General features: G+C 46.1%; 8 protein-coding genes across 8 annotated transcripts; 4 read left to right on the top strand and 4 right to left on the bottom strand.

The window, feature by feature from the left end:
• Positions 1 to 1,531, top strand: F5147DRAFT_753979 (uncharacterized protein). The gene is made up of 6 exons (XM_041440270.1): positions 1 to 197; positions 261 to 336; positions 388 to 472; positions 523 to 632; positions 700 to 900; positions 958 to 1,531. The coding sequence occupies exons 2-6, from the start codon at positions 274 to 276 to the stop codon at positions 1,360 to 1,362; spliced, it is 864 nt and encodes a 287-aa protein (XP_041291200.1). The 5' UTR covers positions 1 to 197; positions 261 to 273; the 3' UTR covers positions 1,363 to 1,531.
• On the bottom strand, positions 1,493 to 4,367 carry F5147DRAFT_240505 (amino acid transporter). Its single transcript, XM_041428790.1, has 18 exons — positions 3,998 to 4,367; positions 3,913 to 3,940; positions 3,850 to 3,858; positions 3,775 to 3,789; positions 3,657 to 3,723; positions 3,415 to 3,611; positions 3,291 to 3,362; positions 3,154 to 3,230; positions 3,071 to 3,107; positions 2,891 to 3,018; positions 2,830 to 2,833; positions 2,749 to 2,775; positions 2,552 to 2,698; positions 2,429 to 2,499; positions 2,361 to 2,370; positions 1,875 to 2,303; positions 1,761 to 1,820; positions 1,493 to 1,714 (listed from the first exon to the last, which is right to left on the bottom strand). Exons 1-18 carry the CDS (start codon positions 4,133 to 4,135, stop codon positions 1,623 to 1,625), a joined length of 1,608 nt encoding a protein of 535 aa, XP_041291199.1. The 5' UTR covers positions 4,136 to 4,367; the 3' UTR covers positions 1,493 to 1,622.
• A 797-nt stretch (positions 4,368 to 5,164) lies between these two features.
• On the bottom strand, positions 5,165 to 8,465 carry F5147DRAFT_240427 (amino acid transporter). The gene is made up of 20 exons (XM_041428789.1): positions 8,426 to 8,465; positions 8,056 to 8,172; positions 7,911 to 7,994; positions 7,825 to 7,852; positions 7,762 to 7,770; positions 7,687 to 7,701; positions 7,570 to 7,636; positions 7,323 to 7,519; positions 7,192 to 7,263; positions 7,056 to 7,132; positions 6,971 to 7,007; positions 6,785 to 6,912; positions 6,721 to 6,724; positions 6,639 to 6,665; positions 6,436 to 6,582; positions 6,314 to 6,384; positions 6,242 to 6,251; positions 5,755 to 6,183; positions 5,637 to 5,700; positions 5,165 to 5,589 (listed from the first exon to the last, which is right to left on the bottom strand). Exons 3-20 carry the CDS (start codon positions 7,992 to 7,994, stop codon positions 5,571 to 5,573), a joined length of 1,485 nt encoding a protein of 494 aa, XP_041291198.1. The 5' UTR covers positions 8,056 to 8,172; positions 8,426 to 8,465; the 3' UTR covers positions 5,165 to 5,570.
• A 1,235-nt stretch (positions 8,466 to 9,700) lies between these two features.
• Positions 9,701 to 9,883, top strand: F5147DRAFT_548552 (uncharacterized protein; the record flags this gene model as incomplete). The annotated part of the gene is made up of 1 exon (XM_041430365.1): positions 9,701 to 9,883. A coding segment is annotated over one exon (183 nt), but the record flags the coding sequence as incomplete, so codon positions are not given.
• A 2,554-nt stretch (positions 9,884 to 12,437) lies between these two features.
• F5147DRAFT_775206 (uncharacterized protein) lies at positions 12,438 to 12,723 on the bottom strand (the record flags this gene model as incomplete). The annotated part of the gene is made up of 2 exons (XM_041441683.1): positions 12,438 to 12,558; positions 12,608 to 12,723. The coding sequence occupies 2 exons, from the start codon at positions 12,721 to 12,723 to the stop codon at positions 12,438 to 12,440; spliced, it is 237 nt and encodes a 78-aa protein (XP_041291196.1).
• Positions 12,724 to 15,518: 2,795 nt separating this feature from the next.
• On the top strand, positions 15,519 to 16,624 carry F5147DRAFT_775204 (uncharacterized protein; the record flags this gene model as incomplete). Its single annotated transcript, XM_041441682.1, has 3 exons — positions 15,519 to 15,818; positions 15,866 to 16,085; positions 16,140 to 16,624. The coding sequence occupies 3 exons, from the start codon at positions 15,519 to 15,521 to the stop codon at positions 16,622 to 16,624; spliced, it is 1,005 nt and encodes a 334-aa protein (XP_041291195.1).
• A 4,953-nt stretch (positions 16,625 to 21,577) lies between these two features.
• Positions 21,578 to 22,052, top strand: F5147DRAFT_579425 (uncharacterized protein; the record flags this gene model as incomplete). The annotated part of the gene is made up of 3 exons (XM_041431485.1): positions 21,578 to 21,747; positions 21,835 to 21,937; positions 21,993 to 22,052. The coding sequence occupies 3 exons, from the start codon at positions 21,578 to 21,580 to the stop codon at positions 22,050 to 22,052; spliced, it is 333 nt and encodes a 110-aa protein (XP_041291194.1).
• Positions 22,053 to 22,372: 320 nt separating this feature from the next.
• Positions 22,373 to 22,811, bottom strand: F5147DRAFT_775202 (uncharacterized protein; the record flags this gene model as incomplete). Its single annotated transcript, XM_041441681.1, has 3 exons — positions 22,373 to 22,588; positions 22,636 to 22,707; positions 22,755 to 22,811. 3 exons carry the CDS (start codon positions 22,809 to 22,811, stop codon positions 22,373 to 22,375), a joined length of 345 nt encoding a protein of 114 aa, XP_041291193.1.
• Positions 22,812 to 26,508: the final 3,697 nt, after the last annotated feature.

Raw genomic sequence — 26,508 nt, 5'->3', positions numbered from 1 at the left:
GGCGACCCAAATTGTGCGGTTTGCTTGTTAGGCTGGTGATCACCTTATAATGAACCTACTGTGCCAGGGCGTGCGCCATTGCTGTGTATCTTCCGTGGCCTCCACCTTGCTTCCTGGATAAATTTGAAGACTTGTACTGCGGCTAGCACCAGGATTTTGTAATTTTACTGCCCAATTATAGGCCCAAGATCACTCAGGTGCGCTGCATTCATTCACTGCGCCACCGCCCGTAGTAATAGACTGTTTGAATTCTCTCTCAGTCCCTGTGAAACAATGGCCATGGATTGTCCACTTCTCGTCTGGATGCTCTCACTGAATCGTGATGTATTGACAGAGGTTTGACCAATATTGTTGTTGATAGTCCAGCGCCTGACCTTGTCTCCGCAGGAGTACGACAAATGTTTTCACCTTGTGCAGGATTGCGTCCCTCATGCCAGACTGCCGTACCAGCCTACTTCTATAGATTCTTTCCGTGAGCACCACTCCACTACTCGCTTGATTTGGGTTCTGACGGCTCAGCAGGACAGCTTATTTGCCACATGTTACCCCTTCTTATGATGCGCCACCGACGAATATCGCGTGCAAAATGGAAAGACTGCGTTACCTCGAATGGAAAGCACTGGATCGAGCAGGTGAGCGGTAGTATCGACTCTCAGAGTAGCATAACTCATCGATACTCATGGCACTTCCCTACAACAGTCACCGGATGACATGCCCCCAGAAAAATTTCTACAGTCCATGATTGGATACCACCTCGCATATGACAACTCACTCTGCGGCATGGTGATGACGCAGGGACGGCAGCGCCAAGTAATAAACATCGGGTTGGGCATTAAACAGATTTCCGTAGAGCCCAAGGGTGTCTCAGTAGCAGCCTACGCTGAATCCTTTGCACATAAAGTAAGCCAAACGACAGGCACAGAATATCACCAAAGACTAACGAGCTACTGGCCACAGCTAACCCCGCTAGAGATGACCTTCCTCAATCCTGAACTCGGGGACGAAGTCGTTCTTCGGCGCCTCTCCATCCTCCTCTCGCTTAAAGCGGCATATATCAAAGCTGTTGGCCAGAGCACCGCTTTCGACTGGTCACGCCTCGAATTCAACATTCCCTCCGAGTCCGCGCGCGGTGATGACCACCCACTACAGGGATGGGAGTTCCGTGTATTCAAAGCTCAGCTCGGCGTACAACGCATGGGTGGGGTCATGCTCGAGGAATCGTATCAGTGTGCATGCGCGTTCTTCAGGGGTACGAAGGAGTCTAAATTCATCTGGCATGATAACGCGAAAGATCTAGAGGCTTGGGTCCAGTTTATCAACATTGACCAAATGGTCAAAGTGATCCCGAAACTACGCGCGTAGTGAAATCGGGCGTGATTGCTCCCTCCAATCATATCATTTCACTGCACTTGCTTGCTATTGTTATACCATGTTTCCTGCTGCTGACACTCGTTGCATGATATCTCATACCCTCTAATACCTGTTACCATTATTTAGGAAGGAATCTGAATGTGATTCATTGCAATCAAAGCGCAGGGAACTCAAGACATTTTGTACATAGTTTGAAAGTAATACTGTAATAGCAGGGAGACCATGACATGGTAGACCTTCGACTTTTTAAATCATCCTTGAAGTGGGGAGGTCGACCGATTGGATTCCGAGGAAGCCGCGGACTCTTCCGGGATGGGAGGCCCTGTATAGTGAAACTGGCCATCTAAACCACGATAAGCAAGTTGCCAAAGTGCAAACAAAAAACCTACTGATCAAATACCACACAGCGCTGATCACCCCAAAGCCCACAAACACTACCGAAGCATAGTCTAACCGATTATATTTAGCGTCTCAGCCCACACACGCAAGACAAATACACTCACTCATCGAAACCCTCGTGACTGGGATGACAGCAGGCATTGAGAATAGCACCATAGCGAACATGATCCACAGTACTGCGACTGCATTGATCGCGGTACCGAACCTGCCAAGGTTGAATGGGGCATCATGCATGTCTCGCCGGGCGTTCATGAGCGACATCGCAACGGGCATGGCGTAGGATGCTCCGAGGCACATGACAGCGACGCCCACGAAGGCATTGAATGCAGCCGTGGAGCCGAGGTAGATGAGTCCAAGGAGAATCTGGATGACGGTGGAGAGTAGCAGGGCATTGACGGGGACATCGTCGAGGTATGGACTGATCTTTGAAAACAACTGATGGAATGGGATGGCTTTGTCGCGTGCAAACGCCCATGTTGCGCGAGAAGCGGCGCAAGATATGGAGATCGCACAAAACATACCGATACCAAATACTTCGAATAGTGAGATAAGAGGGCGAGGTTACTTGGTAGAGACCAATTGTGACGTACCAATGAACCACTGAACACCAATCCAAATCAGAGATGCAGCACCGGACGAAAGGTCGTGACAGACTCACCAGCCCGAAACCACCAGCCTTAGAGCCCATGATCAAAGTAAACATAACACCAATCGGTTGACCGGAAGAAACTGGTTGACATATATAAATGAAGAGCACAAGTTCCTCCAGCGTGAAACTGACCTTGAAGCAAAGTGTCGATATCCGGGAGCGTGAAAAGGATTGGCAGAAGGAATACTATGCCAGATAATGTGCCAATGGGTATGGACCAGGTGATAGCCTTCGGGAGTATTTCAGAAGGGTTGTGAACCTCTTCGGCCATGTTGGTGACTGGTTTCAAGGTGTAAGTCAGTGAACATGATGCAAAGGTATTGGCGTACTCATTCCTATAGCAGAATATGTGTATGCTAGGATGTTGTTCAGCTCTGAGTCTTACAGCTTGGTAAATAACAGCTTCTCACCAGGCTGTTAAATGCATCGTGAGTATTGAGTAAGAGTTTCAATATCTAACAGCGATCATACCGGTAATGTACCAATAAAGAAAGACCACCCAGGCGTCCATCCTGAATAAGATGCATCGAAATGTCCAAGCGCAAAAGAGATAGAATGGCGTCCTGCCGCAGCCTTGACGGATACACATATCAAGATTACTTGAAACGACTCAACTCAGCGCAGAGGGACGAGCTACAATGCAAAACGTACCGATGATGCCTAAACCAGTCCAGCAAGCGCAGATAATCTGGCAACGTATAAATTTCAGAGTAGATCCGTAAGTGAGAGCTTACATCGATGGCCGGCAGGTGCTTGTTAAAGAATAGGCAGAACAAACAGGCAACAGCAGTCACGCCGAGGAAAATCATATCTAGAATGAGTCATAGACTGGTCAGAAAACCATATTGATGGACTATAGATGAAGCCTTGCATGTTTGCCACGCCGTTGCAGTCCATTCAGGGTGGTATATTCCGGCACCAGCCACAATAAGTTGAGCGGTTCCTGATAGACTGCATCAGTTATACTCGGAAGTGATGTGCACAGGATGGAATACCAAATGTGACACTCAGAGCAATCGTCCAAACACCAACGACTGTCAACCAGCCATTGATCCAAGAGGCAAGAACTCGCGTGTGTGGAGATCCAAGTCGATAACACCAGTAGTATGCCCCTGCCGATGTGGGATATTTGGAGCATATCTCTGCAAGTGAAAGAGCGAGTGTTTGGGTCAAGATTGACACCAGGATCCATCTACACCGTGTCAAATCATGTTCGAGCTATAAAGGGTAAATTTACCCCCATATCATTACCGCTGGACCACCTCCAACGAGCGATGTCGCGATAGGAGCCGCAAGACCGTATGCTACAAGGGGCGTAAGTCGTAGTATTCATCAAGACTGCTGCTTAAACGCACGGACTGCCATGATTGCTAATTGAATCGTTAAACTAACAGATCAGGATGTGTCTTCGCTTGAACTGAAGAACTGACCCAGCGTCACTTTTGGAATGTATATTAATTTGTGCGACACGACGAGAAGGGCGCCCTACTCACTGAACAAGATGTGTACCAGTCCTCTAGACTAGTGACGACCAAAGGCATGAGATGCGGACCGAGGTGAACAAGAACAAGCACAAACCCGTGTCATCTCCTGCTTGTAGCCTAGCTTCTCCAGCCCGACACGGGCAACAGCGTCCACATCGACTGGATCCTTCAAGCTCATCGTGGTAGCACAAAGAAAAGTAACGGCATCTGATATGGGGCAAGGGTGATGCATATATTGCTTCGGATGCGAACAGAACTCTAGCTTGGGAATAAAGATTGCCCATCATATGTACTCATGCGGTTTAGATGCGCAGCGGCCCTTGTGGAGAACCTTAAGTATGAGCGGCTGATAAGCAAGGGGTGTCCATCAGCGTGAAAAGAACTACAGTGAAAGTTCTTTTCGCGTCCCACTACCACATTAATGGCGTACTACTACTAGTAGACGATGATGCCGTAGGGGGGGCGAAAGAACTGATATATAGGAAAGAATTCCGCGGCTCTACGGTTGGGAATTCTATCCCGAAGTGAGGTACGAGTGTAGGGTTAGGGTTCGTACAGTGGCCGTGCAGCATGTGGCTTCTCCCTCAACCACACAGCACCCAGGATACACTCCAGTAAGCTCCGGCGCCCTGTCTGCAGCCTGCCACCTTTCGGGTTTTCTTTGTCACAAACTTCGGTGAGCTTTGATGACTCAGGTCTGAACTTGTGTGCCATCTGCATGCAATGAAGGCAAGTCCGGCGGGGGAAGCCGGCCATAAGTAGAGAGCACTCGAGAGTGCTATAGCATTGCTCTCTCAAGCTTACTCGTGTAGGAAGTTCACCGTTGTGAACTCTCTCACCACGGAACCTGATCATTAAAGGGAGGAATCACCCACCCCAGTGGCAAACGAGCGGCCCCAAAGTATCTCCTTGCCAACACCTGCTGCAGTGCGCATGTATAGATCCGCGCACTTCTGTGGACATGGACACCTGCATTGACGCAAATGGGCCCGCAATTATGCTTTCTTGCTACCTTTGTTACTAACCGTCCCCTCATCTTAATGCGTCGCTTTGCGGCTCCTATGATTTTGGGATCTGAGGTTCACTTCGCTCATATAATCCTACTGTGGTCAGGTCACTACGGGGCCGGGTTGCCCGTCAGGCACCTTTGATGAAACGAGCGGTCCGTCTATTACCGAGACTAGCGGGCAATCAACGCATGATCAGGATGCGACTCTTAGTAGTTTAGTTCCCTGCCTTCTATCTTATCTGTTCTACCACTCTATTTGATTATTTCCTTCTGGAGCTTCGCCACAACTCTCTGATCTAGCTCAACGTGCCGCTGACATTAGATCAAATGCACTTGCAACCACAAAATCACCATTGGAGTGGTACTAGGCTTTTACTTTGAAAAAAAAGGGGTTCTTCACCATCATGCGACATCTAGTCTAGTCTAACACAACATCATGTTTACAGACTCTGCACAATGGCTTAACTGCTATAAATAATCACAACCATATGCATGGGAGACCGAAAGGCGAGAGCTACCATGCGCTGACACCTTGATCTTGACCACCATCGTTTGATGATAGTATCTTCACCACGATTGTCGCGGAGAATTATTTCAATTCAAAGCAGAGTCCGAGGATCCGGACGAGCTAGTTGAATCCTCCTGGATTGGAGGTCCTCTATAGTAAAACCGGCCGTCTGAATGACATTAATCCCAAGAAGTTCCCAAACAGCAAGCAAACGACCTACTGATCATGTACCACGCTGCACTAATCACCCCGAACCCCCCAAACACTACCGAAGCATAATCTACCCGCACACATTCAGTGCATCAACCCACCCACGTGACCAAAAGCCACTCACTCATCGACCACATCGTTACTGGGATGACCGCAGGCATCGAGAATAGCACGGTGACAAATATGATCCACAGCACCGCGACTGCATTGATGATGGTACCGAACCTGCCAAGGTTGAATGGGGCATCATGCATGTCTCGCCGGGCGTCCATCAACGAGATGGCAATGGGCATCGCGTAAGATGCTCCAAGACACATGACGGCGACTCCTGCAAAAGCGTTGAATGCAGCTGAGGAACCGAGGTAGACGAGTCCAAGGAGAACTTCGATCACGGTGGAGAGTGCACACGCGTTCACGGGGACATCTCCAAAGTAAGGGCCGATTTTGGAGAACCACCGATGAAATGGAATAGCTTTGTCACGTGCGAACGCCCATGTTGCACGAGAACTGATACACGACGTGGACATTGAACAAAACATACCGATACCGAATACTTTGGAAGCTGATGAGAAAGCTAGCCTAATCAGTGGTGGAGACCAATTGTAACGTACTAATGAACCACTGGATACCCCGCCAAATCAGAGATGCAGCGCGCCGGACGAAAGGCCACGATGGACACTCACTAGCCCGAAACCACCAGCCCTGGAGCCCATGATCAAAGTAAACATGACACCAATAGGTTGACCGGAAGAAACTGGATGGCATATTACGTGAGGAGCACGAGTTACCTCAGCATAAAACTAACCTTGAAGCAATGTGTCGACATCTGGGAGTGTGAAAAGGATTGGGAGAAGGAATAATATGCCAGATAATGTGCCAATGGGTATGGACCAGGTGATAGCCTTTGGGAGTATTTCAGAAGGGTTATAAACCTCTTCGGCCATATTTGTGACTGATTCTTGAATATCAGCCGGGTGAATATGGTCATGACCGCTGTGAGAGACGTACTCATTCCTATACCGGAGAATGTATATGCTGAGACATGGTTCAGATCCCTATCCCACTGTGATAAATAACGTTAACATCTTACCAGGCTGTTTTGATTCATTGTGGTAATATTGAGTACGAGTTTCGATAGGTAATAGCGATCGTACCGGCAATATACCGATGAAGAACGACCACCCAGGCGTCCATCCTGAAAATGAGGGATCGAAGTTCCAGAGCGCGAAAGAGGCGGGATGACGGCCTACTGCGGCCTTGGTTAACAAGCATATCGAGATAACTTCAAACATTCAAATTTAGGATAATAATAAACAAAGAACAGTCACGGTAAAACGTACCGATGATGCCTAAACCCGTCCAGCAAGCACAAATAATCTGGCAGGTTATGGGTATCTCGGTAACAATAAACAGGCGAGGACCTACATCGATGGTTGGTAGGAGCCTGTTAAAGAATATGCAGAATATGCCAGCAATAGCAGTCACGCCGAGGAAAATCATGTCTACATCGGGGAATTAAGTGGTCAGCGAGCGAAATATTACTACACAGAAGGATCCTTGCATGTTTGCAATGCTGTCGCGTCCCATTCAGAATAATATATTCCGACTCCGGCAACAACAAGTTGAGCAGTCGCTGGGAAAATGCGTTACTGATATAGGTAATCGGAAGTGACAAAGCATAGGGATAAATACCAAATTTGACACTCAAATCAGCCGTCCAACTACCAACGACCGTCAACCAACCATTGATCCAGGAGGAAAGAAGTCGCGTGCGGGGGGACGCAAGTCGATAACACCAGTAGTATGTCCCTGCTGATGTAGGATATTTGGAGCATATCTCCGCCAGTGAAAGAGCGAGGGTTTGGGTCAGGACTGAAACCAGGATCCAACTACAATATGTCAAATCACGTTCTAGATAAGGTGGAAAGTGTACATTTACCCCCATATCATTACCGCTGGACCACCTCCAATGAGCGACGTTGCTATTGGCGTTGCAAGACTGAATGCTACCAGAGGGTAAGTCGTGGCGTTGAGAAAAATCGCTGCTCAGACATACGGACTGCCATGATTGCTAACCAAATCATTGGGTCAACAGTTCAGTGGGCAGTTTCGCTCAAGCCGGTGGACTGACCTAGCGTCACTTGTTTGGAAGCATTCAATTTCTGTGACGCAGTGAAAGGAACGCTCTACGCACTGAACAATATTTGTACTAGTCCTCGAGACTAGCAACGACCGCGAACATCACATATTTATCGAACAGGAACAAGCACAAGTACAAACCCGTGTCATCTCTTGCTTGTAGCCTAGCTTCTCCAGACTATCCCGGGCGACAGCGTCCACATTGACTTCATCTTTGAAGTTCATCTTGACGGCACAATGGGAGAAATAGGTAGCAGACCCATATGCGAAGGAGAAATTTATGTACCAGGTGCTAACAAAAATGCAACGTGGCACCTGGGCCTTTGGACGGGGAACTGTTTATCATATTCATGCAGTTCACGGGTGCCTCCGCCGTGGGACGCCCGTTGAGAAGTGGTACAACCTATTCAATAGAAATACGTCAATATCATAGCAAGTACGACAGAAGACAATTCATGTTCCCACACCACTTGCGAATGGCGGAAGTGTATGGGTTATTTGGGTTTATCACACCGCAGACAAGTAAACGTGCACCGATAAAACGAATGATAGTGAGGAGGAAATGGTAGGACGCCTATTGGGTATCTGCAAACATATAGCCACTTGGGAAACTCGAGCCTCGTTCGTGGTTATTAAAAGCAGGTGATATACTCAACTGCGCCAGCGCCCGACATTCGAAACTGAGCGGTGTTACCAGTACCGGGGTCCAGAGATGTGACGGTGTCTCTTGGATCCGAGACCTGAGGGTCTCGTTCTACGGAGTACGATACAGAATTTTGAATTTTGTCATGATTGACACAGACTTGCCCGTCATTTGGCCACTGCAGATATATATCACAAGGGTGCGAAATGACAGTGGGTTCAATGTATTGGATAGTCGTTGGATACATCAACGTGTGTTAGCCAACAAACGTCAAACCCCACAATCCAACGTGCTGAACTCACCCCCATTTGAAGACCAAAGCCGAACTACATTATCATTCTCTTGAGCCTGACTCACATTGCCGCAATGCGCCACGAAGAATATTGCCTTTAGAATCTGCTAGAGTTATCAGTGCAACGTCACAAGACCGCGATGGCGTACCGTAATGGGCGTACATGCGGCTGAATATTTCTAACCCCATTGATTGTATCTTCAGAGCATTCAGGATTCGAAAAAGCCGCGAGACGGTGACAGTGAGAGTAGGAAGATGCGGGAAGGTAGCCTTAATCGTCACCTTGCTTGATCATATGCCAACCCCGAATCGTCTACAATTACAAACAACGGCATTTTCCGCATTCGTAGTCCTCGCTCATACATTTGCTAGGATTGTGACCAGTCTCTGTCCTTCCAAAATATCGTTTCAAGTGCGCTCGTTCCCTTCGTCTTTCCAATTACAAACGAAAGCAAGGTCATCGCCGGCGATGGCGCCTAGTAATGTATACAGTCGAAAATTTGAAGTGGATTTGTCAAAGCCGGGTTCGCCGAATTCGGACTTGGTTCCACATCGTCACGCTTAGCGTCTGCAAATATCTAGATATCTATTGGTCACCGTAGCTTCAACAGATCAACCATGCAAATGACTCCGAGTCTTTAGAGAACAGCTTAGCCCCAGAAGACATAGCGGAAGACTAACTTACAGCACTATGACTTACACGGTACTGCCATCATCTGCTTGATAAGGTGCCACGTAGGTTCCAAAGCGAGCTCGAGGCCATTCAAAAATTCAACTTCAGCATCATGCTGCATGGTGGTTGTCAATAACTTGCTTGATAAGGCAACGAACACTAGCCACTGACGACAGCTTGGGGACTCACACGACCATCCTCATCGTGTCAAATTCCGTGATTGCACTTGATCCATTGCCACTGCTGTGACGATATTTTACCTACCGAGACACTGCGTTTGTCTTCCGTCCCGCTCTGTGGTTGACGGGTGCCAAGTTCATACGTTCCTCCGACGGTTACATGAACATCGCGGAACGGCAACGTCAGGTCATCCTGTGAGAGCTGGAGGCGCCATAGCACTCGCTATTACGGGAATGACACCAGATCTCATTCAGGTAGCAGGTCAGTGGTCTTTCGATGAATTCAAAAAGTACATGCACCAACATGCGTTCTTACTAAACGCTCTACTGCATGGCTCAGCTCGGGCGCCTTCAAACACGGACACAACACCATAACTGTCTCGATCTCGGCTCACAGGACTCATTTTCTCTGAACGACTCTCGCCCTACTTTATTCGCATTGTTGACTTTGACTCACCACCGTGACATCAGTGAATCGGTGAGGAAAGTAGAAGGCGATATATCGCAATATATAGTACATGATCAGAACAATCAACATAATTCTGTTATCGAGCATCACATTATCATATTTGCTCTTATATAGGAAAGGAGTTTTACATGATTTCACTATAAAACTTCAAGATCAGGAAGAGGTCGCATCATCGCTCAAACTGAAAGTCAAAGGGAAGGTGGAACAACAGCTACTGGTTGATCTACATGAATCAAAATTGATTTTAACACCACTTTGATACCAAATTCAAATGTAAACACGAATGCTCATATCCTCTCAACTGCGAGATATTCATCCGAGCGCGTGACCACAAAAAAATACTTTATGGCTTCGACTTTGAAGGGAAGGTGGAACAACAGCTACCGGTTGATCTACATGAATCAAAATTGATTTCAACACCACTTTGATACCAAATTCAAATGTAAACACGAATGCTCATATCCTCTCAACTACGAGATATTCATCCGAGCACATGACCACAAAAAATTCCTTCATGCTTCGACTTTGAACGCATCAAATATGACGTTTGGAATGTTTGTCAGCAATGTATCAATTTGAAATGCGTGTGAATAAGCTATACTGTAGAGATACGACACTAGGTTCGTCACAGGTCACAGCCCTTAACGAATCGAATCTATTTGGTGTGACTGTCACATGAATTTTTGGTGGGACGAAGCTAATTTGTGACATATGGGAAAAAAAACATAGGTTATGCGCTAATGGGACCAGAAATCATCATACATCGAATTTGCGATGCGTCTACGCTTTCCACGCCCGTAATCAACCTTCGGAACACTATTCGAGCCACTCTCCACATCTTTGGCAGTAATGTCACCCACATCATAGACTTCGGAGTGGTTTGAACACAGAAGTCCGCCATCTGCATCGATACGGCAGTCAGAACGGACGTGTTCACCCCCGGAAGCCATATGATCAAGGAGTGCATCCATTGGCACGTCACTGGCATCGAGGTCATGCTCGCTAGCATCGTCGAAGGGGGATTCGGCTCCGGTAGTATCAGTGGCCTCGTTCTCTGACTCGGAGTTTGTTGCCTGGTCAACGCTGACAGTCTTGTACTGAGCAGTAGCAATCCTCGTCCATCCAGCTGGATCATTCTTCTGAACATCACGTAAATATTGCAATGCCTCTCGACTTGCGAGGCTCGCGAATCTCCAATTCCACTCGTTACCAGTCAGCGCTATGCGAGGCGAATCCATGACAGACTGAAGCAAGTTGCTTGAATCACGAAGCAGCATGTCAGATGGTTGCAAACGGCGTTGCGAGCGGCGAAGCACTACGATCCGCAGGCGAATCTATTTGGGTAAGGTCACAGGTCACCTGGACATTCGAACCTGTAAGACTAAGCGTGACATCGTCACGGGCTGCACGTGACGAACCTAGTGTCGTATCTCTACAGTACCTTTTCGTGGCAGCCCAACAAGTGGCCGACAACCAATTTGTATCATGCCTCTAGTCTCAAGGCGACCTTCTTTGTGTAGCTAATGGCTAACAATAGTATACTGCTTGCGACTGTGTCCTGAGAAGTTAGATTTGCTCAGAACAGCGGAACATGTCTATCAAGTGCGTGAGAACCAACATAAGTCTTGCTTTGAGTTCGTACACGACATTCTACTTTTATCTGATGACTAGCAGATGCATCGTACTTATGAAAACCAACGATGTGTTTACTGAGTGAGTGAAAGCAAACGTAAGTACTACTTTGAATTTTGACGTTATCTGCTCTAGATTTCCAAGGATGATTTGTTAAATGTCGACTTTCAAGAATTCATCGGTGGGAGTTTGAATTAAATATTTCTTTCAATTGCGCTCATCTCACAGTCTATGCTTTCTATTCTAAGATTGACATGAAGAATAGAAATACAGATATCTTCATGATCGTGCTATATTTTTTGGATCCAGCCCATTAAAGACAGGTAGCCAGATCTGCAGGGTAGACGAACCTTATGTATATTTCGCCATGCATCATCGCCCTGCGCGTCTTTTCGCGCTTCAAGAGGATGCCTTTATGCGTGTATTTTGGAGCAATGTTATATATTCTGCCTTGCATCAGTGTTCTGCATTTCTTTTCGCGCTTTAGGAGAAAATCTTTACGCGTGGATTTGGGACCTCGGTGATTCAGCCCCCCAATGCAAAGCCGCTGTTACTATTCGGTAAAGGGGTATCTCTATTCTACCTTCTCATGTATTGTTCATTAGGGTATTAAATTCCACATCGGAAACACAGGTAGGCGAGTCTAGAACAGAGCTTCAATGAGTTGTGCCCCAGAGATCACTCTAATTATTCAGTTGCACACAACATTAAATTTATCAACATCATTAAATTATCGCATTGATTAGCAAACAGCAGATCTAATATGGAACATAGTAATATCTAGGGTGAATCAAACACAGTGTCATCACGTTGTGCTCTCTGCCTTGCGAGAGCATTGACAGACATATTGGCCTTCATTGTGTCGCTAAGTCCGCCTCGGCGATTCCTCCCAAAAACTTTTCTAAAAATGAAATTCTAGTAAGGCTTGGTTTGGAGGGAAAATTACGCACCTAGTCCACCATTTGAGAAGTTTCGCCACCCTGCGCTGCGCTTCTCGACCAGGGGCCCTTTCGAAAAAGTCAACGATGGTCCGCCAAAATTGTTGGTAGTCGAAGTCACCATCCATGGACCGCCAAGAGGTACAGTGATCCCACAGTCCTTTGTACAGGACCGCTCTATTGTACAATTCAATTTCCTCGACGAGTTCCTCATCAACTCCTTGTAAATCTTGTATCATCATGTTCAGAATATATCCTGCTATTTAATAGTACCAAAAAATACAGTACTCAAATTTAGAAAATCATCAGAATCTGCAAAATATCACTCTGGAGCAATATGTTTGAATTTCTCGAGCATCAAAACCTCACCATTGCATATAGTTTCACCCCTTCCAATTTATCTGCAAACAATTAGAAGTAGTGGAGATGATTTTAGTTAAAGTTTCATTGGTGCAACACGTTGTGATCCACGAGTGATGGTCCAATTTTGTTAGCCAGACTAAGCATGGACACGAGGTGTCCTCAGTTTGACTCAGTCTCGCTCGACATCTCCTTTTCACTGCCAGTATTCAATATACCTTCAAATCACACATATAGTCTTCCAACATGGTTGGGAGGCCAAAATCATTGACGAAGAAGGCACAGGTCACACGTGAGGAGAAAGACAAAGTCATGGCTCATGCTGTGGCTAAGTACCAAGCTGAACTTGCAAAACCGAGCTCAGAGAAGAAACAAGGCCTTCGGAAAGTGTGCATAAATGTTCAGAAGGAGTACCTCAAGGAGACGGGATGAGTTATCAGTTTAAATCATAATACTTTGGCCAATCTTGCCAAGGGAGGAGTTCGGCTTAGTGAATTCAATAGCTCGACGAAAAGTTGGCTCACACTTGCAGAAACAGACAAAGTTCTCAAATATGTTGTGGAAATGGCTAGACGAGGCTTTCCCCTTAGCCACAAGTGGCTCAAGGAGCATGTTGATGAAGTATGTCAAGCTCGACTTGGAGATTCATTCCTGGAGTCTGGAGTGGGAAAAAACTGGACTCAGTGTTTCGTCAAGAAGCACTCTGACCATCTACGAGCTTACCGAGCACATTCACTTGATGGTGCTCGTGGCCGTGCTGTGAACCCAACAACTAACAAGGCATGGTTCGAAATGTTGAAGGATGTCCTGGAGAGTGGAGATGACGACAAACCTATGGCACCAGAGTGTATTTGGGGTGTTGACGAGACTGGAATTCAACCAGGAGGAGGGAGCTCACAAGAATGAGCACTTGGTGGAGCTGGAACACAGGTTCAATATCAGCAGTGAAATGGAAATCGTGAAAACATTACTGTTTTGGTCACAATCTGCGCAGATGGGAGTACAATTGCACCAGCAGTGATCTTCAAAGGAAAAGCATATCAATCAAAGTGGAACGAAAACAATCCACTCAAAGCATCGTGAGTCCAACTCATGTGTTGTCTCGTACCTTATATAACATTGTTCCTCATAGTATTGGTTATTTGAAGAAGGGCTGGACTGACGGCGAGATTGGTGCACTCTGGATCAAGCAATTTGATGAGCAGACACGCAACAAAGCTAATGGTCATACTCGCCTACTTCTTGTTGATGGGCATAATTCTCACTACACTCGTGCATTCCTGGAGTATGCTCGACAGCACCGAATTCACATCCTCTGCTATCCTGCACACAGTACCCACATCTATCAGGGCCTGGATGTTGCAGTGTTCAGTGTCCTTAAACAGTATTGGTCAGAAGAACGTGACAAATGGGAGCGCAAGAACGGAGAGAAAGTGACAAAGAGCAACTTCCTTGTGATCTATGGTGCTGCCCATGTTCATGCACTCACACCAGAAACAATTAGATCTGCATTCCGAAAAACCGGTGTATGGCCTTTCAATCCTAAAGTTGTCACAGACAAAATGTTGGCTCCTGCTTGTGAATCATCTAAACAGGGATTCCACCTATCCCCCAGCTGATCAGGCTGTCTCATTTTCCCACCACGACTCAGACTTCTACTACCGTGACGACTTCGTGAATGTGCAAATGTCACTCCTCCATGACCTGTTTCAGCTCGCCGTTAGTAATGCACACACAGGGTATCATCCGGTGTAGAGACTCATGCCTCTCATTGTGCAATATGGCAGTTTTCACTGGGGAGTACATGGCACGAACTTGTAGCATCACTCTGTGTGCTACCCGCAGCTATCTCTATATGAGGCGCAGCTTTCCCGCGCAACGCGCGCCATGCGCGCGTACCTTTCTTGCGCTTTAGCGCCTTATAGCGCCAGCCATCCGGAAGCATCCATCCACTGTCCACCAAGTTCCCTAGTGCGTATATTTCCATTTCTCACATTTGCATATCGTTCCATCTTTATTTTTATCATGGACCCTTACTTACATATATCCTTACATACCTTACTCGGTAGCGCTTCGGCTCTGCATGACAGCGCTTAGGCGCCATATATAAGTGCCAGCAGTACATACTATTAGGGAGGGACTCACTGGTTACTACCCACTATTTACCTAGCAGAACATAGTAGAAATCTATTTGTTTACACCTCGCATCTCTCTTCTCTTGTCTTACATCATATCATCACTTAAGCAAACTCACTCTTACTCTCTCTCGTATCTGTATACACGCGCACGCTTTCCCACGCTTCGCGCCATACACGCGCGCATTCCCGCGCCTTGCGCGCACCTGCACTTTCTCGCGCTTCGCATTGGCCAACCAGTAGCGCTTTCAGCGCATACCTCTAGATCCTTGCTGCACTCGCTTCCCCTTTAGGGTCGAACACACTTGTCATCTCAAGTATAGCAGACTAGGCAACGCACGACCTTACAACATTTATAGATACAGTCAGGACCTTTGTTCGTGCCTCGCTGTATTGTTGAACCTTCACCGGTTTATTACCCTTCTACTATGTCTTATGCAGACTCCGAGCCACCACATTTGTATCCTCCTCCCATCGTGTCTGTTGACGGGATATCTACTTTGACGCCAGAGGCAGAGGATATTCAGCCTCTTCAAATCGGAGAGCCGCTGCTACATCTCAACGAGCCACTACCTCTTGGAGATACATTTGCTGTCAGGGAGGCCTCGCCTCCCATTCCTGATCTGTCTGGATCACAGAGTCGCCAACTGCCGGCAAAACCAATGGCTATTAAATTTTGGCCGTACCCGCACGCCCGACCAAAGCTGAGGGGCCTCACTAGCGCTAAGGTGAGCAATCATAATTTACAAATCGTCAATTACTCATGACTTATCAGGGCTCTTCGGGTGCTGCCCTGCCTATGGTGCTCCCACGAACATCTGCCCTCGCACCTTTACAGTACAGCGACAAGATCCGAATCCACCAAAGAATTTTCGAAGAGGCACGTGTAACGCTCATTCGATCCGCACTCGTAGATTGTCCCTTCTTGAGCGAGCAAGAAAGAAAGGAGGCAGCTCTTCGAGCACTGGCTTCAACAGCAGAGGTACATGATAAAAGTAAGCCGCAGTACTACCTACCTTAAGATTGACAGTGTCTGATGCTTCCACCAGAGCATGGGAACGGATGGGCTACAGAAAACCTACCTGCGTTCTATAGAACCTTCACTGTGCTGCCATTGGCAGATATCATATCAGCCTGCAAAAAAGCCGCCCATGCCATTGTTCAATTTGGATACAAACTGCACCCCTCAATCTGGTCTGAAGAGTCCGAACCACAGTATCAGATCGATGAGATAAAGGACCTCATTGACGACCCTTCATTCCCCTTAAAATACATATTCAGGAATTCATCTGACCTCCAACGCGACAAATTGTTTGCATTCGAACATCCCGTGATAGAAACTGTTCTTCTGAACGCGATTCTGAAACTTGGTTACGTGCCTTTCATCACAGAACTTGACAGCTTGTATTGCACAGCTACAGTGGCCGTGGAGTGCATTCTAATGGAGCTAGTGGGTGGGCGGTTTGCAGTGACCATTGATTTTGGGGTAACTACTTTCAAACCTAAGCATGCATTGCTACAGAAGTATATTTGAGAGTTCATTCTACCCAACCCAGAATTATCGACGCGATGGCAGCAGTACAAGCTGCGCACTCGTGATAGATTGATAGATATATACAACGCAAACCAGAGTAATACTTACTAATGTTTGATTTTTGTATAGTCGATTTACCAGTATATAATCAAATCTATTGTGAACCTACTCTTTGTTTTTCTCACTGTAGAGGGCACCTATCGAGTGGAACACGCGGCGAGCCAGGTATGTTCAATATTATATGTTTATTATAACTTGTCAGGGATTCTAATTCAATAGTAGGGTGGTGCAATTTTTTGTTTACTATTGTTTGTCTTCTTCCTTTGTGCAAGCTGACTTGAGTCATCTGCTGGCATAGTGACGGCTACTCAGGCTTTCTACTCTTAGCATGAAACCCATCCTTATTATTCATGGTTGGATTTGTAAATTCTTTGTTGTGCTATCATACTGATCGACTGTCATGGTGGTGACCGCTTTGTGAGCTTTTATAATTTATCTACCATCTCCAAGTCATGATTGACCATTTTATTTTGCTTGCTAGATCAGTGGAGAAAGATTTGCACTTTCTTCAGTTACCTCTTGACCACCCAGAACTGCCACTCTTAAAGTGGCAGGTCCAAAGGGGCACCACTTGATTGGGAGAACTGCAATGCAGAGATTCTTCAACTTGAGCTTTCATGGGCTCTTGATTGCAAAGAACATGATCATACGACTACCCAGGTGATATCTTTAGTATATCCTCAAGTTTCAATGCACTCGTGATATATAATCATGGCCACTATTTGGTTTATATAGATGGTGACAAATGGATGACACCTTTTGGCCGATCACAGCGATCACACTCTTATTCATGCAGCATCACCATAACCTGCACCCGGTCTGAGGCCTCTGCATCATTGGGAGGAGGATTGCAAGCAACTGCGGTAAGTTTCTGGACATTACTGGGCACCTTTCAGGCTCAACGCAGGCCATGGGACGTCTTCAAGTTGCGGTGTCATTTTGAAATGCGCAGATTGTGGCGAGTATTTTATTGAATGAAGTAAGTTTTTCATTATCCTTCATAAAGTTGTCGATGGTTGAGCCTCATTAACAGCGCTATTCCGATTTTCAAGGATACCTGCTAGGCATGAATTACCCTTGCAAGAGCTATCTATTCTTCGGTGAACACACTGTTACTTGATGATGTTGGTCATTCTATCTCTATTCTGAACTATTAGTGAGTAGACACAAACAGGGTTTGGCCGCTCTGGATGTCCATACGTCCAAGTGGATTGTAGATAAGTGTTTTGCAGGAGATCTTGTCCAAGATCGAACAATTATCCTTGTGGTACGTGCAGTAGGTTCAATTTGACTACCTCTTTTCTAAGGCAGTGCAGACACATAATGTCGCTATGGCGAGTTCTATAGTGCACTTCAGTCGTGTCTATGGGTTCCAATGGACGGATTGTCAGCCATGTATCGATATCGGAGGCCATTGCAAAGGACGACAAGCTTGCAGCGGAAATGGCTAAAGAACAGGAAGTCCTCGCTGAAGATGCCCAGGTTGTAGACACTCCAGAAGAACCGAAGGCCAAGTCCGATGGCAAGTTGGTGATGTCTGAGGAAATTGCAGTGGGCCATGTCTCCTGGCCAGCTTGTTGGTTCCTTCCTCCGTACATCCTTGGTACCTTGCTGATATCACGTTACAGTCAAGCTCTACTTGACCGGCTTGGGGGGGAACTATCCTATAACATTCTGGGTCGTGTTCTTGGCTCTGATGGGGTTGACGGACTTTGTCAACATTGCAAACCTGGTTCCTTGGGTACTGCGCATCTCAATATGGACGTCATCTACCCTCAGAGGTCGATGTCAAATTGTAATGTTTTTTTCATTATGTGTGGATCCCCACAATCAGTAACACTCTTACAGACCAGTATGGCTACACTGAAGATGATATTGTGATGTTGGTGGACAACCGCGAATTGCACAAATCATTCTGGCCTTCTGAAGTTAATATTGTGAGCTTGAACTGAATCAGCTTCAATACTTCTTATTCATCCTTACTTTGTACCTAGCTCAAGAGGATCGAATGGCTCATTGAAGATGTTGGAGAGCACGACAGGCTGGCATTCTACTGTTGGTCTTCACTCATAGCTATATTGGTTAGAGTCACCCTTCATCCTATCTCGTCAGACTTGGGTCACGGCGGACAGACTATTTGCCAACATAATAGTGAAGATAATGGTCAAGATCAAGGTGATGTCCATCTTCCCAGTGATTTTGCCCAACTAATGTTTCTCCAGCTATCTATGAATATAAGGGTGGCAAGATCATTGACAATGTAAGTTTAAGGATCATATAGCCAACTGTGGCACTGAATATTATGTTAGGTCCTGAAGCAGCATCTGGTGGAACCAGTGTTGAAAGCAAAGGGTTGTCAATTGTTTGTGAGTACTTCTGTATATTCATCAGAGTCAAGTATTTAATATTGGTCTTTCATAGGCTGTGTTCGATTGCTGTCATTCCGGAACTATCCTCAGTGATTACTCTACTCTCCCTGCCATGTCTACCGACTAACAATCCACATAGACCTCAAGCATTCTAACTGTTGCTTTGCATCACTGTCCCCTGTTAAACCCATTGCAACCTCCAGCCAGCAAAGCGACATGGATGCAAGTCGAGCACCACTCGTTGAGAAATGGTCATGGTTGTCAAAGAAATATCATATTTCCCTCCTGGTAAGCATACCGCGGCTGAGAACCAATGTCTTGGTTATGTCTTCGCAGTCCGCCATTGGTATGTACCTTCTCTACCTTGCAGCCTCCCATTTTCAACATTGCATTGATAGGGCTTGTAAATTGTGTCGTGTTGCATCGTAAGTTCGATGTTACAGTGCTTTGTGTCATCTGACGCAGACTCTAGTTCACAATCACGCCTTGAGAATACTGAAGGTCTTTCTCTCGAGCACACCACCTTGTGCCAATGAAGTTGATGGATCTGTGCAGACTGCACCTTCAAGACTACCAGTCTCAGTCAATACTAGCTTTGTTTCTCAGTCTCACTGGCTCACGTCCCCACATCGGACTGTGATGTCACCCATCTCAATGTACCCAAATGCCAGATGCAACGGTACTTGTGTCATGACTGAAGAAGAGAATCAAGGTCGTGTTGTAAGTTAATACGTATTTTTAGCATTCACGTAGCTAAAACTTCCACTATAGGTGTGCCTGTCAGCTTGCAGAGACAGCGAAGAGGCACATGACGATAATATGACAGGTGCAACTTTCACAAAGGTGAAGAACAAGCTTGTGCCGCATTTGCTACATCCTCATGAATACGTAACAGTTTTTTATTTCTTCTCTGAGTAAGTCCACCACTCTCGTATCCCCTGCTCTGCATAGTCTCGATATTGACCCACCAGCACACATGCTACATCGACAAGAGGAGCAACACCGAGCTTCAAGAATCGGTCAACTCCATGTTCGTCTGGTATCACCATTCAGTGCTCACCATTGTATACCTATCCGATGTGCCTCCTTTATCCCTGTCTGGAACCAGCGAGGGTGGGCCTTTCAAGAGTTTGTCGCTCCAAAAGTTGTATTATTCTATCAGAATGATTGGTCATTATATCTGGACAATCACTCTTCCAACCACAAAGAGTCCCCTGCAATCATGAAGGAGTTGCAGGATGTGACTGGAATAGATGCACGGGCTCTGATCTCCTTCTGTCCAGGCTTGACAGAGACTTCAATGGGCGTCATCTCACGTCATCACACTGCAAGAAGACATCGCATACTCATTATTTGGGATCTTCGGTGTCCACCTACCTGTAATCTACAGCAAGAAGAAGCAGAATGCGCTCAGGCGACTCTTGCAGGAAATTGTGGCTCGGTCGAGAGACATCATGATCCTCGACTGGGTCGGACAACCTTCCGAGTTCAACAACTGTCTTCCAGCCTATATCACTTCTTACGCCACTCCTCCACGTGCTCTTCCATCTTTGTCCGAAGATCAGATTCAGACAACTATCTCTTCCCTGCGAGAAAATCCCATGGTTGTGAATTTGGCTTTGGAACATTACAACCGGCTTGATAACACGAGCACTGCTCATTTCGCAAACTGTAGACTGTATCTACCTTGCATGGTATTCCGTGTCACACAAGTCAGTCTGAGCTATGGTACATCCCAGGAGACTCAATATGAAGTCAAGGCAGATGGGCTTTATGACCTGATGATTTTGCTGTTCTCAAAGAAGCTGACCTTTCAGATATTGTAAGCTAAGATACATTTCATTCCAATGACGCTGACAATGGTTCCCTCAGGTTGATGCTACACCAGTCTCAAAGATAAAAGGTGCTCCCCGAATACCTCCAGGATCCTTTGACGATGCACTGCGATATGCTAATGTATGTGATCGCCATCTATTATTCAATGCTTTGACTGATATATGTTCTTAGTTGCACAACACACCCCTCCTGACGCCATTGATCCCGCTTATCCGGGAGAATGTGGACTTTCCTAGTGATGGACACGAACCTAGTACCACTCAAATGTACTAAGAAGAATTTTGGATCTTGTTGAAATACACCTTGCCTGTCTTTGGGTGAGCTCGTACACCAAATGTACTGTCAACTGACCCAAACCTTTTTGTCAGCACACATGTTTTTGAGCACAGCATGATATTGTCATTTGTGATCTCCATCGGCCATATTTCAACCATTGCTCTTGCTGCCGCAACTATTGGGTTCATGACTGCTAATGTCACCGGTCTGAGCATTATTCATGGTCTTGTTTCAACCTTAGACACAATGCTTCCCGGGGCTTGGACTTCTGATCAACCGCACCTTGTTGGACTGTGGACGCAGCACATGAGTGAGTATGATTGTTTTTTTGATGCTCGCTACTTAACATTCGTTATTAAAAGCGGTTGTCATGGCTGTTACACTTATAGTAAGTCGTCGAATCCCATCAAACATGTTTTTCGCTGAATCATCGGCTTATCAGCCTATGTTTGTTATATGGTTTAATGCGGAGCCTATCCTGCTTTTACTGAGGCAAGAACCGGAGGTTGCGCGGCTTGCTGGTATTTACTTGAAATGGGCCTCGTTAGGTCTGCCGGCCTATGCATTCAATTGCATTTCCTGGTAAGCTTGGCTTCCTTCACTGTTAAACCATCGTCCTAATTGGCACGTTAGCCAACATTTCCAGTCCCAAGGTGTGTAGGTCTGTAGCTCGATGCTCACCATCAATTCTCGTCAAGGTCTCTTCGCTGTGCCAACTCGTATCATCATGGCAGTGGCACCTATCAACGTGCTTTTAAATTATGTGCTGGGTGTGTTTTGACGATTGGGTTTGACCATCTCACACTTACACATTCACTGTAGTATAGGGTCTGGAACCAATCAGATTAGGTTTCATTGGCGCCCCGATAGCGACATCGATTTCCTAGGTGTGTGTGACCCTTGGCGTGAGGTGACTGTCTCTGCTAATGGGCTGAATAAGCCCGCCCGACACTACCAGCAGCCAATCTATGAGGGCGACATTCGTCAGGTGAACCTGACTTGAATTTATCAATGCCATGCCTGTCCGCTGAAAAAACTTCGTAAAGGTATCTAGTACATCATATATCATACATCTATCCGGTGTATGCAGTCACTCAATCCCACTCTCCACCTCCTGAATCTTTCCGATCCTCTTCGTATGTACGTTCTGAAACTCGTCAGTCGATTTGTAATTTTTTTAGTTTTGAAAGTATTTACTTAATAGGCACTAACACGCAGCACCTCCAAGTCCCAGTATATACTCAAGTTCAGCCATCTCCATTTCGAACATGCGGCGCTCTCTCGCTACCCACAGTATCATCATCACCCGTACCTCGTCTGACCAGACTGGATGCGGGGGGTAGGGAGGGAATGGCAACTCCAGTTGATGGACGCGTTGATGCACATGGTGTCGCACGACAGCCCAGGTAATGTACATGATTGCCTTTCAAAACTTCAGCGTTGTAACTAATGAATGATTGCATCACTTACCAGCTGGGTTCTTGTCAACATGAACACCACCTCCCGGGGCCTTGGAGTGTGTCGAAGAAGACGCTGAGGTATCTACTGATGATCAGCGAGTAGCTGATATCAGAGAATGATTAACGTACCTCGTAATGTAGATTTTCAAGCTCTCCATTCGCATTGGCGTAGTTATCGTTATTCATGCTGGTATTGTATAGATTTGTAGATACAAAATTGAATCGATAGTGAACACAAGTCGTTGAGTTATCATCCAAGAGAATGTCCTGATTTGGACAACAATCTATTTATAATGGTATCCGGCAAATGCCGGAAGAGTATATGCAATACTCGAACAAGTCAGTGGCTCCAGGGGCTCTATACTACTAACGGCTGTATAGTACACTCGCAAGAGCGCTCTTTACTGGTTCGAGTCCCGCTAAGTACCTTATCGTGTGATTCATATTCATGCAGACTCATTCACTTTTAATAATGACGAGGTTGTTTGTTTGTATCACATGACTCAAGATTCTGTCCAACTTGAAAGTGGTGAGTTCCTGCTTTCCTGTCAAGCGCTCGCTGACTCAAACCAGGGGGAGGACTTGGGTCCATACAAAGTGTTCATTCTTCCCATCAATGAGGTGAGTTTGGTTTTTCTAATTATGTATGCTACACTAACAAACTATTGTGCTCAATGAATTTGCAGGGAATCCTGCATATGTTTTACCATCGCATGCCTGGACAGGCAATGCTACAAGGTCCATAGCTTGGAATGGAGAAAGGCGGACCTGGTTGTGTGCCTCGCTGGTACAGTGCCCCAGAGGTATGTTGGGTGTGTTTCTCCCCTTATTTCCATTGTTCTCACCAATTTTGGCATTTCGTCTGCAGTACCATGCTTTCCACCAGTATACCCACCACCCCAGCAACCGGCTCTCCACACTCGGTGCTGCTCTCAGCTGTGAACTTTATTGTGCCAGCAAGCCACGCATTCGCATCTCAATTCATAGACATGTGTCGAGATGTCCAAGAAATTTTCCGTGCAACACCTCACCACAAGCAGGTGATGATGTTCAGTGCTATGCTAGCAAAAGAAATATGTACATTATGTATTCTTTCTTTCGGACTTCTGACTGATGTTTACCGCAGCCTTTAGGAAAATGCCTGGCATATGTTCATCACATCAACCTCTGCATGTTTGTTTAGATATGTTATCATTATTCACCCTCTGTAATGTTTAGTATTATCAGTAGTCATACCTGCAAGAATTGATTATCGTCTGTCTGAACGCTTCAGCACCTGATTTTGTAGTGCCACGAATGCTTTTGTACAGGACCATTTCAACTGCGGTTCCAAAGTACATAGCATGATAAATATTAATATTGGAAACTGTTTGGCTCGGCATCGTATTCATATATAAGGCCTTGAATAGCCCCGAAAGAATCTCAACAATGAAAAATAAGAAAAATACTGACACGAATACACTATCAATCCCTAATAGCTGTGAAGTCGCGAAGTCACAATCTTGTCGCATGCTTCCATATTAACATATATTTGATTACTGATGCGAAAGCCACTGTCCATGAAATAGGCTTACATAGCATTTCAATTTGACGCGTAAGAGTGAGAAATGAGAATGTTTAACAGCTGGGACACAACTGCACTACATGTGCTTGCTAGCCGTGATGATGCAATATCACCACATATTCACAAGCGCCCATAGTAATATATGTTTTACTTGTGATGCTAATCCCACTTTCTGTGATAAACCCATAAATAGCCTTGTAATTCAAACATTAAATGAGAAATATGGAAAATTTTGACCATATGGACACGGTTACTGTTACGTCGACTGTTGGTCGGCGTAGTGGGAACTAGGATAGGTCTTCTCAGCGACGAGTCGAGTGACTCTACTGAAGCTGAGCGTGGTCTGGCCTTGACGGAACGTCAAGGATTCCTCCGGCGATCTCGGTAAGACGGCGCTCGTCGAGATGCAGGGCTAGCGGATACGTGCAGAGGCGTATGGGAGCGACTCTGAAGTGCGGTCTCACACAAGGAAGCTTTGTTAGAGCTAAGATGAGCAAGTTCTTGGTAGAACCTAGTAGATTAAAGTGAAGTATAATCTACAACAATGTATGTACTTATACATAGTGTATCTAAGTGTTCAAGCTCAGTCTGTAATCTATAGTATATCGTATATCTAAGATAACCAGACATGAGGTTAGATAAAGTACATGAGGCTTAACCTCTGATCATACATGCAGCGCCAAGTGCAGCTGCGCATAGGTCCAGGAAGCGCCAAGCGCTCCGGGTCTTCATACATGAGGCGCCAAGGGCGCTCCGGATCTTCATGAAGCGACATGCTGTATACATGCGCTGATCTAGGGTGTCCATGAGGCGTACAGCCTCCATGGAACAGGTACAAGGCCGTCTAGGCCAGGGACGGGGTCATAGCATCAGGCGGGGTCATAGCGCCTTGAGGCGGGGTCATGGCGGTCCAGACCGCTGTCTTTCTAGGCGCAGGCGGCGCACCGCCGCGCGGGGAGTCTAGCAGAGCGGGGGCAGGTGTAGGGAGAGCTGGGGCTCTAGCAGGTGTTACAGATCCCTGTAACAGTTACACCATAATACCTTGCTGGCCGTTATGTTAATGTATCACACCATTGTCATGAATGCCTCATAGTAACCTAAATTTGTAGGCATACATACCTACATACCAAGACGTCAAATTTATTGATGTATAAATTGTCATATTTGGCAGGAGCAAAATTATGTATCTATATAATTCTCATGGTTACAATATCGAGGACTCTTGAATTCACTGATGGAGACCTCGGCGTAAAATTGATTCCATTTCTTCATGCAAGACTGATACTGACGACTCCTGTTTACCGCCGGCATCCTAACTTCAGCTACCTTTGCGTGATTGATGGTGATATCTTCCGCATGGTCACCTTCATTTTAGGCTTCAGCGCTATCCTAGCCATGCACATGGGCTACTGAAACCATATACATGGATTCAAGCGGGACGACATATACATCACCCAAGGCTGAGTGATGTATATAGTGGAGGGGGTAAAACCACAGGCTATATGTAGACTATATGCAAAATCAAAAGCATTTCCTTCCAGCACTTTGACTTCATTAATGTCCTGAACTTTTTCAGGCTTCTTCGAGAGGTGCAAAATTCAACAGCAATGATGTCGTCAGACGAGACCAACAAGAAGGTGATCTGCATCACGAGGCTCAGTCGAGAGCAGGGCGTGCCCATGCGAAAGATATGCAGTCTCGACAACAATGTTAACTTCTTCATGAGTGTACACATGAGCATGTTGACGAGTGCTGCGGCTTATATTGCAATGTGGTGTCGAAGGTTTGCACAAAGGTTTGCACAAAGATTTGCATGAATGCCCACTTGTCTCAACTGAGAGATTATACCGTCGCATAGATGGTGTCAGACCATTAGACATATAGTGTCATGTTGGATAACTCTCTCGGGAAATTAGCCATCATCTGAATCGTTATGGAAGAGACGTCAGCACTCTCCGCATCATGGCTATCACTGATGCCCAACCCAAAGAACTTGAAGATAGTGTCGAAGGTTTGCACAAATTTTTCAGAGTGCTTAACAGAGAGATTACACTATCACGCGGCTTGTGTTGGACTGGTTCGCAAAACTGCCGAGTTTTGCCAACAACACTAGATAGTAGATATAGTGTCACATATGTTGGATACTCTATCACAGGCAATAGCCATCATCTGAATTGTGGTTATGAAACAGATGTCAGTACTCCCCACATCATAGCCCAGGCTATAATGTCATTCTGATGCATTAAAAAATGTTATCTAGCAGTCATTTTTAATGCAACAAGGATGATAAGTTGACAGTGCATTACTTTTGTGTTCTAT

Source organism: Suillus discolor (genome assembly GCF_016758755.1).
Source record: "Suillus discolor strain FC423 chromosome Unknown F5147scaffold_38, whole genome shotgun sequence".
In the NCBI taxonomy this organism is placed as follows: Eukaryota; Fungi; Basidiomycota; class Agaricomycetes; order Boletales; family Suillaceae; genus Suillus; species Suillus discolor.
The sequence above is the reverse complement of the archived record's forward strand: the minus strand, read 5'-3'. Positions and strand labels throughout refer to the sequence as shown.